General features: G+C 41.8%; 1 protein-coding gene across 2 annotated transcripts; it reads left to right on the top strand.

The window, feature by feature from the left end:
* The first annotated feature begins 15,222 nt into the window (after positions 1-15,222).
* Positions 15,223-19,843, top strand: LOC133900025 (heterogeneous nuclear ribonucleoprotein 1-like). 2 transcript variants are annotated; one of them, XM_062341096.1, is made up of 4 exons: positions 15,223-15,442; positions 15,710-15,960; positions 16,100-17,275; positions 19,216-19,843. In XM_062341096.1, exons 2-3 carry the CDS (start codon positions 15,739-15,741, stop codon positions 17,264-17,266), a joined length of 1,389 nt encoding a protein of 462 aa, XP_062197080.1. In that variant the 5' UTR covers positions 15,223-15,442; positions 15,710-15,738; the 3' UTR covers positions 17,267-17,275; positions 19,216-19,843. The 2 variants fall into 2 exon arrangements, with proteins under 2 accessions (XP_062197080.1, XP_062197079.1); XM_062341095.1 differs by having other exon boundaries at positions 15,226-15,550.

The raw sequence follows: 19,843 nt of genomic DNA, 5'->3' as shown, positions 1-19,843 counted from the left end.
GCAACATGAAAATAGTTTGCCATCACCTTTTCGCTGCCTCCGGCCGCTTAGACGGCCGTTGTGTAGATCTGGAGGAACTCGACGGGGTCGATGGACCCGTCGTACTTCTCCGGCAGCTCGGGGCGAAACTTGGAAGGCCACCTGACCCGGCGGAGCTCAGCGGTGAAGGCACGGCAGCCGGTGCCGTACCCCGCAGCGCGAGCGGGGGTCCTCGGTGGCGAGTGGCGGCGAGCCGGGGATTCCCGGTGGCCTTGGGCCGGGAGAGAGGAAGCCTGGTCCTCTGCCCCGACCTCCTGCCGGGTCTCCCGCTGGCTCTTGAGAGTAACTCGGGCATCCTCGTGGCCCCTCCGCTCGTCAAGACGCAAGCGGAGGTCCCGGGCTTCGGACACGGCCAGGGGGGCGGCACTCCGCCTGGAGGCCCCTCGGCCCGTGTGGACGTTGCCCGTTGAGGAGCCGGCTCTGGCGGCGCCACGCTGAGAGGTGGTGCGAGGACTCCCGGCCTGCACCTGGCGGCGAGCAGTGCCAACCAAAGCGACGACATCTTGGATCCACCGGCCTTCCGGAGTATTCGGCGTGGCCTGAACGGGCGGGTGCCTGAGGAGAGCATGCGGTGCAAGCAGCGCGCTCCCCGGGCCGGCCTCGCTAAACGCGAGCCTGCGCCGAGGGGGCACCCGACGCGGTCCAGAGGCGGACCTAGTGGCCGGGGTCCCGACCTCCTGCTGGGGGTCGGAAAGTGCATCAGCAGCGGCGGCGGCGGCCCTGCTGGGCCCAGCGCCTTGATCCCCTTGAGCGGGAAAAACCGCTCACGTGGATAGCGGCTGCTGCTGGAACGCAGCAGCGACTGGGCTCTCCCGGGCGTCGGGCAGCACTTCGTCACTGGAAGTGGAGCCGGAACGCTGGAGACGGTGCCCACCAGCCATCTTTTCCTGTGGAAAAAAGCAAACAAACAAATCCAAGGATATTCCCCCCTACCTGGCACGCCAGCTGTCGGAGGATGAACTCCTGTCGCAGGGATCCCGAGAGACCCCTTTTTAAAGATTCGGCCGGGGGGATGATCCTGAACGAGCTCGTTCGGGAAATAAATGGAAATAGAAATAAATGCAACGGCTGGTGGTGGAGGATGATCGACCTAGTGCAAAAGATATAGATGCACCGGGGTTTAGACAGGTTCGGGCCGCACGGGGGCGTAACACCCTACTCCTGTGTGAGTGCAATATCTTTCCTTGAAGGAAATTCTTCAAGGATGTATCTGGTTACAAGGGTGTGTCGCCTACAGAGAGCTTGAGGCTCCCGTGTACTGGCTCTGCTCGAGCTTGTTTGTGATGTTCTTGTTCTACTGTGTTCGTCGCGCTTCTTCTATGTCTCTTGTCTATGCTGTCTCGTCTGATCTGGCGCGGCTTCTAATCTCGAATCATCAACTGGGGGTTTTTCTGTTGTCTGGCGTCCTCTTTATGTGTTCTCCATCCTTACCTTTTATAGGCGCGCCGACCTCGACTTATCCTGAATGGGAAATAGGGGGCGCGAGTGCCAAGGTGCCACGGAGAAAGGTGCCATCATTCCGTCTTGGCGAAGTGACAGGGGCGGTGGAAAAATGCGGCGTGCATCCGACCACCCGCCACTGTGGATGTCCTCCGGCGCCATTAAGAGGGCCCACCGGGCAGCCATAGAGGTGCCCGGTGCGCCCACCCTGTCTTGTTCTTCTGCCGGGGCAGAGTGGCAGGCGGAGCGCTTCGATTCTGGCAACGTTATCCCGAGGCACCCGGATGAAACGGGACAGGACCCGTGCATTTAATGGACCCACGCCCCCCTGCCAAAGCATGGCAGGGTCTGACACTAGGGCGTGGGCAGCTGAGAATGTCAGGATGTCAGGCCGCGCAGGACTATTGAATACGGTATTGGACCTTTGACTGGCTGACACCCCGCCGATGGGACCCTTCGGGTCGTCGGGCGATCTTGCGTGAACCTTCGGGGAACCAGGCGCTCGGGGGTTGCCACGTGCAGCCCCGAGCACCCTCTCCCGAGCACTTCGGTGAGACCTTCGGGCAACCGAGTCCTCGGGGGCTGCCACGTGCAGCCCCGAGCACTCTCTCCCAAGCACTTTGGTGAGACCTTCGGGGAACCGAGTCCTCGGGGGCTACCACGTGCAGCCCCGAGCACTTTCTCCCGAGCACTCCGGTGAGACCTTCGGGGAACCGAGTCCTCGGGGGCTGCCACGTGCAGCCCCGAGCACCCTCTCCCGAGCACTCCGGTAAGACCTTCGGGGAACCAGGCCCTCGGGGGCTGCCACGTGCAGCCCCGAGCACCCTCTCCCGAGCACTCCGGTAAGACCTTCGGGGAACCGAGTCCTCGGGGGCTGCCACGTGCAGCCCCGAGCACCCTCTCCCGAGCACTCCGGTAAGACCTTCGGGGAACCGAGTCCTCGGGGGCTGCCACGTGCAGCCCCGAGCACCCTCTCCCGAGCACTTTCTTCCCGGTACTTGGACTCTGCGGGTCATCGGAGAACTGGGGTGCTCGGGAACCAGAGGCCGCGGCCCCGAGCACCTTCTCCCGGAACTTAGTTTCTTCTCATCCTGCAGGGTGGACCTCGCGGGATGGTGACATGTGGCGGCCGGCCGGCCTGGTCTCGAGACTCAGGGACCCCTGGTTCCTGATACACCGACAGTAGGGTTTCAGTCCTGAGAGGGGTTATACATGACTTTGTAGTCTCTATCATTATATCTAGTGTACCTTCAGTACTACATAGCTCATGATGGATTGAGTCAGCAACCTCATCACACGGACATCTAGTCTACACACTCATTACTAAAAAAGTACCTTCACCGACGGCTCTAAAGTGACCTTCATTGTCGATTTTGGAGCCAACAGTGGGTAATAGGCAGTGATAATACCTTCACTGCAGGTTCCCGGGGCCAGCAGTGATAGTCCATATCCGAATTGGTATTTTTTGGCTCGAAAAAAACAAATTTTTTCCCGACCAGGCACCCCAAGTCACAAGTTACGTGATTTTTCATTTGAAATACGTGTGCGTGCACTTCGTGGCATTTGAACCTGGGATCACTCAGCTCGTGTGATACATGCTTATCATCATACTACAGAAGTACTTGTGATAACAATAGTATATGCAATCATTTTGATCTCTTCTATCTAACACTTTAAACGATTATTTGGATATCTAAATGACTTCAAATAAAAAAATCAACTAAAAAGTTATAGATTTCGTCGAGAGCTATATTTTTTTATAAAATTTATCCTCATCCGACTTAGTAAGAAAAATTATTATTTTTTAAGATAAATTATCATCCATTATCACTGAACCGACAATAATACTTATTATCACTGTCGGTTGTTAACACAGACTATCAGAGATATTTGATGAACTATCATTATCAATTCGTAGCTAAAGTCGTTAATAATAGCCATCCCATTATTATCGGTTATAAGAAAGATCAATAACGATAGTCAAGTTTCACGTACGTACGTACGAATCTTACGGCTTTGTTTTGAGGTGTGCAAACTTGACTAGTGATATCTCTAGCAATGGATATTTACACTGAGAATATGAAATTACTCATGTAGATTTTTTTCCTGATAAATACTTTATGATATTACAGTTTATCTCGATTTTATAAATAAATTAAATTAGCAATTTAGGCGAAGGTCATTCCATTATCCAAATGACGACAATGACAACTGTCTACTCGACAAAAGCTCCCTCCAATAATTTATCGACAACATTGCAAGTGCTTGCATCAAATGTGGACTTGTCATGTGCGCAACCTCCAATTAATAATGCAGGTACTAGCATGTAAGATCCTTCTAATCAGAATGATAAGCTCAGGAACAAATGTGGATTTGTCATGTGCATCAAATGTAAGATCCCTCTAATTAATCAGGATGATAAGCTCAGGAACAAATGAGTTTTATGGAATTTTGTTTCCGAACAATGTATGTACCCAGTTTCACAACAATATCATTTCGTCCAAATATGGCCTCAAGCTGCCAAAGTACTTGCATATATAGTAATTCTTCTTATTTCTTGCTCAAATATCAGTGACGGCTATTAACGCGTCGCTTTGGCTAAAAATTGCATGCACGCTCATAAGAAAGTAACGGCACCAAGAAGAATAAATATTCGAGGTAGGCCAGTGATGCACACGACTGATGCCACATGCAAATGGATCTGGATCCCTCTACTCTACGTGGGTGAAATCACGAGAGAACAGTAAAATATAAGAGGGTGAATAGTATCATAACGCTAAAACACTGCAGATTGATCACTGTAGCAATAGTACTATAGTAAATCCATCATACTTTACTGTTTATAGTGTACTGTAGAATCAAGATTTATCTGTCAGCCATCACACTCGTTTGCCGCCGCACAAGCTCCGTTGCACGCTCGCCGTTGTGCTCACATACAGCCGCCCTAAACTAGCCATGGATAACCTCGCCCACGCGCGATGGCTGTCGTCATAGCTGCTTAGCCGCCCACTACCGTCGCTGCCACCGCTCCTTGCACGACAGAGATGGAAAGGAGAAGCAGTGCGCAACGACTTCTTGCCACCGGTCCTTGTTGCCACCGCCACCCGCGCGAAGGAGGTGGAGAAGAAGAGCAACGCGCCCTCCCCATGGTGGAGATAAAAGATAAAGTATGAGAGAGAGGAGGAAGAGAGATAAGGTATGGAAGAGAGAGAGAGAGTGGAGGGGATCGAGCCGAGCGTCTTAGAAATATCAGTGAACTCCAGCGCGTGAGCGAGCATGAGGTTCTAGAGCCAAAGTTACATTGGAAATAAAATTTGGGTCCGATCTACCGTAATAGTCATCAGTACCGGTTTGTAATATGAACCGACACTAATAGTCAATATCAATACTAGTTCTTAGTGCCTCTATTATGGTTCGAATGCGGAAGATTAAGAATCGACAATAATACATCTTCACTACTAATTTTTACACAATCGTAATGATGAACTATCTATGCCCGGTTCTGTAAGTAGCGTAGGCTTTCTTGGAAAGCATGAATATTGTAGCAATCTTATATCATTGGCTATATATACATAGTTGTGTTTTAAAGATTACAACAAATGTTTTAATGGTTCAGATAGTTGGTGAAACGTTCAATATTTGAGATAGTTGATCGTCTTATTCTTAATTAATTCGGGGCATCATTTCAGTTGAGTTAGAAATAACATTGTAGTAGGGCAGTTGTTGTTTTTTCTTGAGAAGAAAATTGAGACTTAGTTGTTGGTGTGAATACAACATATTCAACAAAGCACCAGCACGTGGTTCAAGCATATGTAAGCTCTATCTACTGCTATAACTCTTTCTGTAGGCGAAATATTATGCATAAAGCGTGTGCTGAATTGTTCATATATATCATGCTGCACCAAAATATCAACCTTGTTAGTCAAAAAAAAGTTTAAAATAAATATCCACCATGTTTTCTCGAAGGAACATATATTCACTTATTTCAGGTACTTTATGCTCGTGGTAGGGATTTGATTACAACATTTTTTTAGCTGGAGACGCGCTGGTGCACCAAGATTTATAAATTCATCTGAGTTTCAAATCAAGTGAAACAAATTTTGTTGGTTTACTTATAACATGATCTACGGATAAAAGTATTTATACTCATGAAAATGTGTGTATATTTTCTGTGAGAAAATATACTTGATAAACCTAGTTAAATGCATAGTTAATTCTTTGCTAATCCAAAAACCAATTTTGTTAGTCTCTTTCATGATCCTATGTCTTTTAAAAATACATGAACTCATGAAATAATTATTATAACATGCATGATTGAGTAAATGTGTTACAACTAGATTAATTCATAAATAACCCATCATACCTCCAAAATTAGTGAAACTACTTTTATTAGTTTACTTATACTATGTTTTATGTAGGAAAAATAATTGTAGACATGAAAAAGTTAATTACAGTGTTATTTCTTAACATATTCACTTTATACTTGTCAACTTTGTAAAAATCATAGAGAAATTAATATAACTCTAAATGAAGTGAAACCAATTTTACAGTCTTCTTAAGGTACACCTAAACAAGAAAAATATATTTTTACATGTTAAACTTTTTCTACATGAGTTAATAAATGAGATGAACGCTTCAACTTTTTTCTTCTTTTTCAAATTTTATCCCTATAAAATATGATGCAAACGATATTATATTTGATTTTTTCACATAAGGTCTTAGAATTATCTCTACCATTTTTATGATTTTTTATTTTTTATTTTTTAATTTAAATTTAAAAAACAACTGATTTCATAATTCAGTACGAACTGAATTGACCGAATATCTACGAATTTTGGAACCTTGTGTATCAATCACTGGGGCCACGATGTTTTATTCCGAGCACCAAATAAACAAATAATCCATCCAACCTCACTCACTCACTCTCATGCATGCATGCATGCATGCGTTAGGCCAACCAACCCAACATGATTATATTATCACCAGCCAATCAGCCTGTGTTGTTGGACCTCTCTCTGGCTACCCTACCCTTGTCATTTTAACACAACGTCATGTTGCAACTCGCAACAATGCAAAAAACAAAAATGACCGTAACACAGTGTCATGTTGCAACGCGCAACCATTCACAGCTGCGAACATTACAATTCCAAAGAGTAAAAAAATAAGAGAACACGGCAACACAGCACCATGCAGCATACAAAAGATATCAGCTTAAATTTCCAAATTTCATTTTGAAGCTTTTAATAATTTGAATTTTGGAGTATAAACTAGAGGTAAATATAATCGAGTCGATCCACGAGGATACAAACTGGAGTGCAAGGTAGGCATCTATTACATGTACCATTGGCCGGCTACCACAAGTTTCTTGAACCTGGTACAATGTGATGCTAGTCTTACAAAAGAAAAAGAAAAGGCATCTGTCTTCAAATAAAGAGTAAACGATACTAAGAAACTTTTTTTAGGGTACAAGGAAAGGAAATTAAGTGATGCTCTTGTATCAATTGTAGCTAGCTACATGCACAACCATGAGATGATAGGAATCGGCCCAACAAACATACAGCCCAATCAATTCCATTCCTACATTCCATTTTTTCCTTTTGCATTTAACGCCTACCTATATTTGGTGAGACTTTGCTGTAGGTGAGGTTGGTTAGGTCATACATAGTGGTCAAGGTCATTAGTCCCAGCCCAAAGTTCAAATGTAGCTGCACTCATGATGGTACAGCAATAATTACCAGCCAAGCATGCCCCCCCCCCCCACACTTAATAATCCTGTTTCTGAAGCTTCACTCTTAGTTTAATCTGCCCTTGTTATACATTTTCTACCAAGAGATCGATGGGCTCAAATATAGATTTTCTTTTGACTTGGATCAACAAACCATGTAACAACCTAGGGTCCAAATTAGCTTAGGCTCACTCACACGCTGAGTGAACCCACACTCTCACCAACCTGTTTATGTCGCCCACTCTCACCAACTTGTTTATGTCGCCCATGCTTCGCGTAAAAGGATTAACCTAAGATTGATGTATGGTATCAGAACATCTTACTTATATGTTGGTCAATCTAAAATTAGTCAAGTAAAGTGGAACTAAACTTTCATACCCTCGTACATAGGTTACACTTAGGCCTAATTCTTTGTTGGGCGGATGTCACATAGCAGGAATTAAATTTGAGGGATTTTACTCGGGTTATGCATTAAAAATTGATTAGAATTCTACTACAATAATCCATGTGAATTGTCACACGCTGTGTAGTTGACAGATGGATATGATTGCATGGTGCATGGGACTGTAACCACACAACACTCTTTCCTTCAAAAAGGCCCTATTTTGAACGCGAGAATTCGACATTAATTTTGTAGAGGTTATACTACTGAGATCAACTTTTGTATAGTTCCCATGTTTTAAAGGAAGTCCTTGGTCACTATTGAGATCAATTTTTTATTCAACATTAAGCCTGTTTGGCACAGCGTCAACTTTTAAAAATTTTGGAACTGATTATATCTAGCTCTAAAAATTTACACAAAAGTATAAAGATTTATCATATAAAAATGATATTAGTAGATTTTTCATGATTTTTTTCAAATGACTATATTTTTAATAACTTTCAATAACAAATGCTTAGAAAAATGTTAATAGAAGGTATGCGTCGGAGACCGTGTCGATATCTAAAATAATGAATAAAAAATAACATAGGTAGAGTACTACTCCCAGAGATCCTAAATATAAGTATATTAGGATATCGACACGGTCTACACTATAGTACTTTGATTAATAATACCTATAAATGATATAATTTCAAATATAAAAGGTCATGTATTATTTTTCATGATGCATAAATATTATATTATCAATCTATATGATTTTTTAATTATTAATGGTCAAAACTAAAAAAGTTTAACTTTGGACAAACTTAAATAAAGTTATATCTGAGATCGAATGGAGTAATTTACTTGAAGCAGTTTTTTTTTCTTTTGACGCCATTTACTTAGAGCAGTTAAGAGTGACACGTAGACCTGTTTGTGAGGTCAGGCACATGATCCACTAGATTTGCGGCTAGAAGGGCTTGTTTGGTTGCTGCCCTTGCTCATATGCCTGAGCATTTTACTTGTCAGACACCTCTCTGAGATTGAGAGAATATTTGCGTGCTCAGGCAGTTCTTCTTCTTGTTTGGTTGTTGCCATGTTCCAAACAGAAAAAGCAAAATACACTGTGTCAAGCAGAACACGTAAAGCAAACTTAAAAAGAGAGAGTACACCTTCACTGTGTTCAACAGTTTCTTCCACTATGACCATGACCAAACTCTGGAGCTCGTCGGCGGCGACGATCAGCCATAAGGGCGGCGTTAACCACCAAAATGGAACTGTTAGGAGGTGTAGAACATGATGGTGTGATCGATTTGGCCTCATACATGGCTTCTGTCTCAAATTTCATGGATTTGCGGCTAGAAGGGCTTGTTTGGTTGCTGCCCTTGCTCATATGCCTGAGCATTTTACTTGTCAGACACCTCTCTGAGATTGAGAGAATATTTGCGTGCTCAAGCATGGAGTTCTTCTTCTTGTTTGGTTGTTGCCATGTGCCTGAGAGGAAAACGGAAAAACAAAATACACTTTGTCAAGCAGAACACGTAAAGCAAACTTAAAAAGAGAGAGTACACCTTCACTGTGTTCAACAGTTTCTTCCACTATGACCATGATTAAACTCTGGAGCTCGTCGGCGGCGAGGATCAGCCGTAAGGGCGGCAGTGACCACCAAAATGGAACTGTTAGGTGTAGAACATGATGGTGTGATCGATTTGGCCTCATACATGGCTTCTGTCTCAAATTTCATGGATTTGCAGCTAGGGTTTGGAAATTGGGGGAAATGGAAAAAGAAGGATTTGGAGCTCGCCGGCGGCGAGGTTAGCCCCGGGAGCCTAAGAAGGAGCTGTGGTGCTAGTGAGGCACCTGTGGGGCGGTCGGTCCTAGGTTGGTCATCGGCGAGGTCGGCCTTTGAGAGCTGTGCGTAGAGGTTGGGCTAAGGTCTAAGGAGCTGTAGGGACGGGCTGTGTAGCGTCGTGTGAGACGGCACCTGTGGCTTGCCGTCGACGAGCAGGAGGACTGGGCGAGCTGCGCGTGGTCGCTGACAGATGCTCAGGCATGAACGATCTTCACGAGTAGCTGCTCAGGCGCTCGATCTCGGACGCCTAACCTGAGCTCAGTTGCCTGAGGAGGTGGTCAGAGTAGCAACCAAACACCCCTTAGACATCTCTCCAGCTTCCTCAAGCTCAGGCGGATCTCGACGAGGGCAACAACCGAACAAGCCCCAAGCAAGCAAGGCTGCATGCTTTGCATGCCTGATGCCTCTGGCATGAGAAACAGCAAGAGAGCAAAGTCAACGCGTGGAAACTTCTAAATATAGGGCAGATACTTTTCCCAATCTATATGAAAATTTTCAAACACAAAAAAGTACGCATATATGTGGATACACTTGACAATATTCCTCGCTCCGTTAGCGAATTATTCCCGCAATTTCATTTCGTGGTGAATTGGTAAAATAAGAAACTATGCACTGAGAGATGATGGCCAATGGTGACAAATATTTGCGGATATAGGACTAGCACACAAAAACACAACGCATCAGCATATTCTCGCAATTTGGTTCAGCACCATCTTTTCCTGATTTTAGACCGCTTTCGGTGAGTCCTGTACCTCATCTTCCCGTACGTGCTTTCTTTTCGCACACTTTTATTATTGACGAAGCTAGAACATCTACTTACACGAAAATTTTAAGTGTGTCTCTGACACTAATCTGTAATGATATTTGTGAATTCTTTTTCAACACAGAGCTAATTTATACCAGCATCTCGAATTTTTGGTTGGTCATGTGACACCCCAAAATTCCCTAGCTCCGCCTATAACCTCTACGTATGCACATCACTTACACACACGAGTACATTCTTATCACATATTTATAAATAATGTATTTATGTATACGTAAGTCTTAGATACCAAAATTTAGACTCTCATAGTTGAAATATACCTTTGTCTCCATCCCACACCAAGAGATGGTTTCCGTACCTGCGTCCTTGGCTGCATGGATATTCTGAGAGCGTAAATTGGTCGAGATGTGCACCATGCATGCACGCCTAGTATAACAAAACTACCTGTATTTTCAGCTCATGATACATACTGAGCAAGTGAAGCCTAGTATGATTCCGTGTACATTATACCATTTGCTTCTAGCAATCCTTCTTCTATATACTTAGCACTCTCTAGATCGATCAATCACCTGTAGCAACTTCTCTCCAGATCAAAAGTTCTTTATGCAGTAAAGCCACGAACTTCCCCGGAAAAGCACACTGCAGCATGCAGTGTGGCATGAGTGTGTCTCCTCCAATCAGAAAATTCTGATTGATTTTTGTGTGCAAATATGATAAGTCACAATCCTAAAGATTAAGCAGGTCACCTGGTCTTAGTTTATGGTATAGAGGCTATCAAATGGCTAAACCTTTAATTGGCATAGACTGTGTAAACTAGGTTATCAAGGAAAAACGAGATTTTTTTATTGTGGTGGTCATACAAACGATTAATTTTAGGCATAATTAATTAGGTTTCAATCCTATAAAAAATTATGCATTCTTGATGGAAAAGATGTGATTTGAAGGTGGAACTAAATAAAACAATTAGTGTACCTAACTGAATTGTAGACACACGAAATTATGTATGCACCCATATCGGTAATTTTTTTTTTAAAAAACTTTAATATAATATGCAGAAACACGCATATACTTACATCACCATACACATATAATCACAGAACGCTTATTAAAGACCAAAGATGTGTAGCTTGAAGACTGACGAAATCACCGTATACACTTTGCTATCGATGTGATACCTCGCCTACCACTCAAAAAAGATTCCGTTTTAGTAAAACATATAAAGAGCAAACCTAGATTTAATTCCTGCTAGATAGGAGGTGTAACCACCTTTATTAATCATCCAAATCAAAGCTTGGTTCTCACATATATTTGACCTTAATAACACAAGTCAGCAATAGGTTCGGCTGTATCATTAACGTCCACATGGCAATGGTGCCATGCTGCCCTTTTAAAATACCCATTATGCCCAATTGCATCCAACGATTTAGCTTTTATTTTAGACCAACATAAGGAAAATAAAACATGTAGCAAAATAGAAAGGATAAATATTCCAATGTTGCAATATATCTCAAACTCGCCACGTCAAGGAAAACAATAAAATGGGTACAATCTCTACATCCTTTTCCATTCGAATAAAATCATAGAGTTTGATAACAAACCACACAAAGTGACTACAATCCTTTACTGCATTTGAAAACCTCACAAAGATGAACCCCACAAAGTATGCTGGTAGTTTGTAATCACTTACAACTACAGTCACTACTGCAGAAACTCTTAACACTATTAGATCCAAAACTCTCTTCACTGCTTGTTTTAAACCGGCAGTGGGCAACAGACAGTGATAATCCCTGACTATCACTGTCGCCCCGAGGGCCGATAGTGAAGGGATAATCACTGCCGGTTGGAGGCTTCAGCCAGCAATGATAGTCAGTTATTACTGTTGGCTAATAGTGATTATAGGTCTCCAATTCAACATGTTTGTAGTTGAAAAAAAGCAAAAAACTATTTTTTTACCAAAGGCAACCAATCGACTACTGCTCACCCGCCCTCGACTAGAAGCTCGAATACCGATCACTACTCACTCGCTATTTTTTTCGCGCGAGTTCCAGAACTCGAACTCACAACCTTGATCAGAAGTTCCGTGCACGTGACCTCTCTAATTATCTCACCTCTCATTTGTTCTTGAGTACAATAGCAAAATCAATCCTTTTGACATATTCTCATTTAACATTTGAATGACTATTTGCATATCTAAATGATCTTAAATAAAAAGATTATCAACTACAAAGTTATATATCTCGTTGAGTTCTACAATGTTAATATAAAATTTGTCTCCATCCGACTCCGTATAAAAATAGTTTGTGTCTAATTTATGTAGTGTTAAGTAAATCAATCATAACTTTTGCATATAGAGTTATATTTCGATGTTCAACTTCTACTTTTGAAGCTAATGACGAGGAGCATAAAAAACATATCTTTAGACTTGTGCCTTCTTTGACCCTAAAAAAGACTCAGAAGATCTTCAACAAGACCTCTAAAGTTTTTCTGCGAAAACTGACATTCTCTAATTTACTTGATAATTTTTACAGATATAGTGCTACATCTGAAAGTCAGTGCTATGTAGATGTTTCATCAATTCGAGTTACCAAACTCGTGATAAAAAAAATATTTGAATTTATAATTTTCAACTTTATTGCCTTGTATGTGGTTTTTTCAATGATTCCTACTAATTTTACACTATATCTAAGCCAAAAGCTTATGGTCAAGTTTGTGACTCCATCTGTATTAGTTTTAGATATTTATTTGTGTATTTATATAACATCAAATTAAAAAATAATTAACTACAAAGTTGTAGATCTCGTCGAGAGCTATGATTTTTATATAAAGTTTGTCTTCATCCGACTTCTATGAAAATGTTATGATTTTTTTAAGATTAGCTATCATCGACCACGGCTGAAAATTTGTTAAGATTATTTAGGCATTTAAATAACCTCAAATTAAAAAGTTTTAACTGCAAAGTTGTAGATCTCATCGAGGACTACAATTTTCATGTAAAATTTTTCCTCATCCATCTTCGTATGAAAAAAATATGAATATTTAAGATATATTATCATCTATTATCACTGTCGGCTCGTCACACGAGCCGGTAGTGATACCCATTATCACTATCGGTTTATAACACGGAACCACAATAATACTTAACACACTATCACTAACGGTTCGTGGCTAGAATCGGTAGTGATAGTTCAGGTATCACTGCCAGTCGGTGCCCTCATCCGGTAGTGAAGTATCACTGTCGGGCTCAAACCTTCGGTCGGCAATAATGTCATCCATCACCACCGGTTCATAAGTCACATTGGCTGATTATTCTCGCATAGATTTTGAACCGGCAGTGATGCCCTATCACTGCCAGCCTATTAGGTGCTGACAGTGATGGGTTGATATATATGTCAAGTTCTGTAGTAGTGGGTTTCTAAAAATTTAATTAGGAAGTTTTATTTGTCAGTGTATATTAGAATTTATAAATACATCAAGCGAGAAGCAAATGGACACATATAGCGCTAATTTAGGGGATGATCGAGATAGTATAACACCATAGCAGCACGTTCGAGGGTGTGAAGATAATAATATAATAAGTTTATCTGCTATGGAAAGTGTTGTAAAATCATCGTGGCATATGAAAAATGATATGGGAGATCGATATGAATACAACAATTTTCTAAAAAAAAAAGACATAAATATAACGGTGTTGTAGAGAGTAAATGGCACATTCCACGTCTTTTTTGGGTTAAATAGAAAACATTGGCTTTTGATTTGGTTTAGTTTAGCTTTGTTAGAAAATATTTTAATGTAGTAGCGGTTGTTGTTTGAATATATCATAGGCCAAGAATATAAACTTTTGCAAAATGTATGCTTAGGCTCAAAAGGTACGGAAGGAAGGGAAGTTCAAATTCATACCATATAGGGGAGGTAGTACCCAATGCCTAAAGAACATTTATGAACAACGTTCAAACTTCTACGAAGTTTACATTCAAAATAGTTAAGTTTACATTCAAAATAATTCGATAGAGTACCGAAGATGGGTTATTAGCACAACTCACTATTTTCACACCATTTTTGCATTAATCTATGCTCTTTTTCCAATTTTGAGAATTTTATTCAAGTGGCACCACCGTTGGAAAAGTAGAGGTCAACTATATAGATGTACCTCCAATTAGTTTACATTTTTCTAAGCTCTACAACGCACTGTAATAGTTCAAATTAAACTATAGGAGTAGCATCATTCTATCATAGCCACAGAAAAAAAGTGATATGGTAGGAAGTTTGCATGGAAACAAATAAATGGATGCAGTTACAACTTTTGTAAGGAAATAACTGTAACAACATCATAATAAATAAAAAAACACTACGTTACATAAAGAATGCAGGACGAGAGGCGAAACCCATGAGCATGTAACAAACTTCTTAGCTAGAGGGCATGGCATTAACGACACTACAAACTGTTTTGTTACAAAAGAAAATAAATTATATCTCCTGAGAAGAGGTACACTTTTACAAGGGTCATATTTTTAGAAAAGAGTGTACACCATTAGATATGGGCCTAAAAGGGTGTATCAGATTCGCTATTTCCTTGGATAAGAAAATAAAATATGATGAGACGAAATAAAAGGAGGACATTCCAGACTCCTACTAGTAGAATTGATAAAAAGTAAATCTCCTGGTCATTTGAAAAATAAAAGATGTGCATCCTTCTCCCAACGTATTTTTTACTACACAATGAAAAAGTATAAGAATGACTTTATAATTTCATATGAAATAGTTCAATTTCAGCAGGATTAGAAAAAAAAATACCACGTTACAAACAAAAGGCCCGCATCCATGATTGATTTTCTTTTTCCAATCGAAAGTCCATTTGCAATATACAAAAACATTTCTGAAATGCATATTACTGTAAGCTACAATATATTCGAACATGAATGATAATATGACCCGATCAAATAAAAAGATCCTGCAGGACTAAATGTGCATATTTTTATAAGAGTTACACAATCAGATAAGAGAGAGGGAGGAAATGGAGGCAGGAAAAAGGGACATAAAAAACTTCAACACAGCTATATATAAGACTCACAGGACATCTTAAAAAGCAGAGGAATAGCAGAAAAATAAATGATAAAAAGGAAGGAGAGAGAGAGAGATATAGAATAGAGAGAGACACAACAGGAAGAGGAGAACAGGAGGAGGTGGTGGTGTGGCCTGAGGTTGCCATGCCTCCCCCAAGATCCTAGACGCCAGCTCGAACGCGACTCTTCCTCGGTTTAATCGGTGCGCCCCTGAATTCCACGATCTTCCCCGGCACTGCCGTCCCAAACTCCGCCCCATTTGCTGCCCAATTGCAGCTGTTCGATCGGTTTTTGGAGCCGGGCATTCCTGGTGCGTTGTCCTTCTTGCTTAGATCTGCCGCTTGGGTCACCGCGGCGGGCCAAAGGTCGGATCTTGAGGCGGCCGGGCTCGCTCCCGATCCGATTGCGGGTGATTCGATCGGCCTGGCTAAGATCTGACGCCAAAGTTGCTTCCTTTGTGTGTGTGCAGCGTGGGAGGCGACGGCAGCGCAGCGGGAGATGGAGGCGGACGCCGGGAAGCTGTTCATCGGCGGCATCTCGTGGGACACCAACGAGGAACGCCTCCGGGAGTATTTTGATAAGTACGGGGAGGTGGTTGAGGCCGTCATCATGCGTGACCGGGCCACCGGCCGCGCCCGGGGCTTCGGATTCATCGTGTTCGCAGACCCCGCCGTCGCGGAGCGGGTCATCATGGAGAAGCATATGATCGACGGGCGCATGGTGAGCAAATTGCTGCTGTTTACGAATGCTAGGCTCATGATGTGCTGCTAGATCCACGCCACTAGGTTATATTGGTTCATAGCTCTTAGTAGTTGCTGTCATTGCGAATAATTCAGAATGTTTGGATTCATTTCTTCAGGTGGAGGCAAAGAAAGCTGTTCCTAGGGACGATCAGCATGCACTTAGCAAGAGCGGTGGCAGTGCTCATGGATCACCGGGCCCCAGTCGTACCAAGAAGATATTCGTCGGCGGTCTCGCTTCCACCGTGACAGAAGCAGACTTCAGAAAGTATTTTGAGCAGTTTGGGACGATCACTGATGTTGTCGTGATGTATGATCACAACACGCAGCGACCTAGAGGCTTTGGGTTCATCACGTACGATTCAGAAGATGCTGTGGACAAGGCATTGTTCAAGACCTTCCATGAACTGAAGGGTAAGATGGTTGAGGTCAAGCGTGCTGTTCCTAAGGAACTATCGCCTGGACCTAGCATGCGCTCTCCTGTCGGTGGATTCAACTATGTCATGGGTAGGACCAATAGTTTCCTTAATGGATATACGCAAGGTTACAATCCGAGCCCAGTAGGTGGCTATGGAATGAGGATGGATGCAAGATTTGGGCTTCTATCAGGTGGTCGCAGTAGTTATCCTTCTTTTGGTGGTGGTTATGGAATTGGTATGAATTTTGACCCAGGGATGAACCCAGCTATTGGAGGTGGCTCTAGCTTCAACAATAGTCTCCAGTATGGACGGCAGCTTAATCCATACTACAGTGCCAACTCAGGTAGATACAATAGCAATGTTAGCTATGGTGGAGTCAACGATAATAATGGTTCAGTGTTTAACTCGTTGGCTCGTAATCTATGGGGTAATTCGGGGCTTAATTACTCTTCCAACTCCGCAAGCTCTAATACCTTTGTGTCATCTGGAAATGGGGGCCTTAGTGGAATTGGGAACAGCAATGTGAACTGGGGAAACCCTCCTGTGCCTGCTCAAGGTGCTAGCAGTGGCTCCGGCTATGGTAGTGGGAACTTTGGTTATGGATCCAGTGAAAACAACTTTGGTCTGGGTTCCAGTGCTTATGGAAGGAATTCTGGATCAGGTGGTGTCAATACTTTCAACCAATCAGCCAATGGATATGCAAGGAACTTTGGAGATGCCTCAGGAGGTGGTGGCTCCATCTATGGAGACACAACTTGGAGATCTGCATCTTCTGAGCTTGATGGAACCAGCCCATTTGGTTATGGGCTTGGGAATTCAGCATCAGATGTTACAGCAAAGAGCTCAGCAGGTTACTTGGGGCATTGACTGATAGAGGTAAGCTATTTTTCCTTATGCTGTGATATCTTTGTCAGCATTTTCGTTTTATTTTTGGATAGTGTTTCAATTAGTAGTTTCAAGTACCATTGTGACTATGTCAATGTGAAAACTATTGAAAAGGAGAAAAGTTGAGTGTAACCAGTATTTAAACACTGACACTAGACGAAAGCACTTACATTCTAGTGCTCATTTTCACATAGAAACTTTGTTCATTTATTATTTATTGGAATTATTCATGCCGTGCTTAGTTGTTCCGGGAATGACAGATATATTTATTTTTGACATCTGAATGTCTGAAATCTGGATAAAGATATATCTTTGAACCTTCTTAGACCATGATTAAGCAGTTACTTTAACTATTTCATAATGAACTATAATTTTTTGTATTTTGTGGTGCAACAACCACATAAAAATCCTAGTGGTGGTTGCTTGATCAGACGTTACAAATATTTAGGAACTAGAAGATGCTATTAAAATTGAAGATGCTAATAATATAACTTTGCTAGATATATATCCTCCAATTTCACTGTAAACTCGAAGATGCTCATAAGTTATCTCGACTATACTACCGGTTAACTTCATTTGGGACAACCAGACAGGCATCACATCCACTATCACCTTATGTTTCTTAGTTTAAGTGTAACACTGGCTAGTAATTAAAACCTGATCCCTTTTTTCACCGTGCTTGTAGTGTGTCATTCAATCAAGTTGAGGACCTCAACTAATGAGGTACACCATAAGAGTCCTGACATGGGCCACATGGTTGGGTAGACAATGAACTTCACGGCAAATATTATACACTGGAGCATTATCTATTAACAGATTAAAAGATCATGGTTCTAAATTATACTTTGTGGAGTTAATTGTTAACATAAAAATATGTTTTTCTCTACGTTGCCCATGAACTGCACTAAGCCACTAACACAAATGTTAAGATCATCGATCCTTATTAATTTCTTTTATGTAAACTTATTAGTTTGAAAATCTATCCAACAGGGCTTGTTTATACATTAATATGCTTATGTAAAAGCCTCAATGTACAAGTAATGCTTGTTCAAAATTGTGTCTTTTTTCATATGTTTCTGTTAAATTTTGGCCCTGGCCCTTTTCTCCAACTTGGAAAAAGCAATTGGCCCTGAATTTTCATTTTATAGTTAGTTTCCACGTATTGGTTGGTGCAAAAATATGAGCAAATTGGGTCATGGCTACAAGGTTGCTGAAAGCCTTCTAGTTTTGTGATGAACTAGTAGAACGATCTTTAGTGGTATATGAACCCAAGTAATGTATCCAAGATTTGCTACTTTGGAATTTTCTGTGCTACTTAAGGCCCCTCTGCTGCTCCAGAACTCACTTAAGCCACTTACTTCAGGTAGCCAATTTGTGCATCTGTGCCACTAGAGCAGCTTAGCTGAAATATGTTCTGTGATTCCTTTATGTTTGATACAGGATGTTGCTGAACTGATTCAGTTATTAAGTTTGGTTAAAAAAAGTTGCTGAATCTGTTCTAAAGTGTGATTTTTTAAAAACCCATCAATATGAATTTAGAGCCAATAATGGCATTTCCTGCTTGCCTACTCTTTTGGCTGATGCAGTTTGGTAGCTACTTGGTAGCTTGGGGCCTTTATCTTTATGGGATATGCACTTACATTTAGGTTTTTGGGTAAAAATGCTAGTAGTGAGTAGGATGTTTCGATTGTTAGCCTGTTTTGGATCATGAACTTATAGTGCGTTTGAACTTTTGATGATTTTTCTCATTTCTGTCCTTTTTGCATCTGTAGAAAAGATCGGCTATTCCTATAAGCTTATTGCATATGCATTTTTTTTTTATCACCCTCTGAGATCTAAATGACACTATGGAAGCACAACCTTTTTTGTGCTCTTTATCTTGCTACATGTGTTGGATTATTTACTAACAACTTCTACTTGGTCTTGTGCAGGAATGAAGCTGCCTAGGAATCTTTCATTCACATACAACATTTATCATAATAGGTTGAGGAGAGGACTGGATGTGCATCAGGTGCAAATTTTGAACCTCACATGATTCACAAATATGGGTTAGTTGATAGAGCTAACCAGGGGAGGTGGTCGATGCGATCAGATATATATCCTCGGAGGATCTTTTAAACGTATTTGCATTCTATGTAAGGTTTGAGATTGTGGTTTCGGATTTCTACAGTGAGTTTAGATTTTGGCAACCTTGGTTTTTTTTGGATGATTAGATGTGAAGTAAGATTGCGGGATATATATATATCTGAAGAGTGTTCAGTTGTACTGTGGGCTGCCCCCATATAGACCCCCGCCCCCGGTTGGGTTTTTGTTGGTATAGTAGAAAAATGCTCTAGCGTCCTTCGAATCGTGTGCTAGCTGTTGTTATCAGGATGCTAAAATTTTTCCCCTTGGTTTTTTTTTAATCTCATTATCTTACTGAAGTGTATGTACCAGATGTCTGGTCTGTGTTTTTCCTAGTGCAACTTTTGAGGGGATGCCCCTTCTGGGTCCCAAAGAATAATAATGCTACATTATATTCTAATTCATTTTGAGGCTTTTTCCAAGGCTATTTTTGAA

The sequence above is a fragment of the Phragmites australis genome, chromosome 19 (genome assembly GCF_958298935.1).
Source record: "Phragmites australis chromosome 19, lpPhrAust1.1, whole genome shotgun sequence".
Classification (NCBI taxonomy): Eukaryota; Viridiplantae; Streptophyta; class Magnoliopsida; order Poales; family Poaceae; genus Phragmites; species Phragmites australis.
Note: the sequence above shows the minus strand (reverse complement) of the source record. Positions and strands in the feature narration are given on the sequence as shown.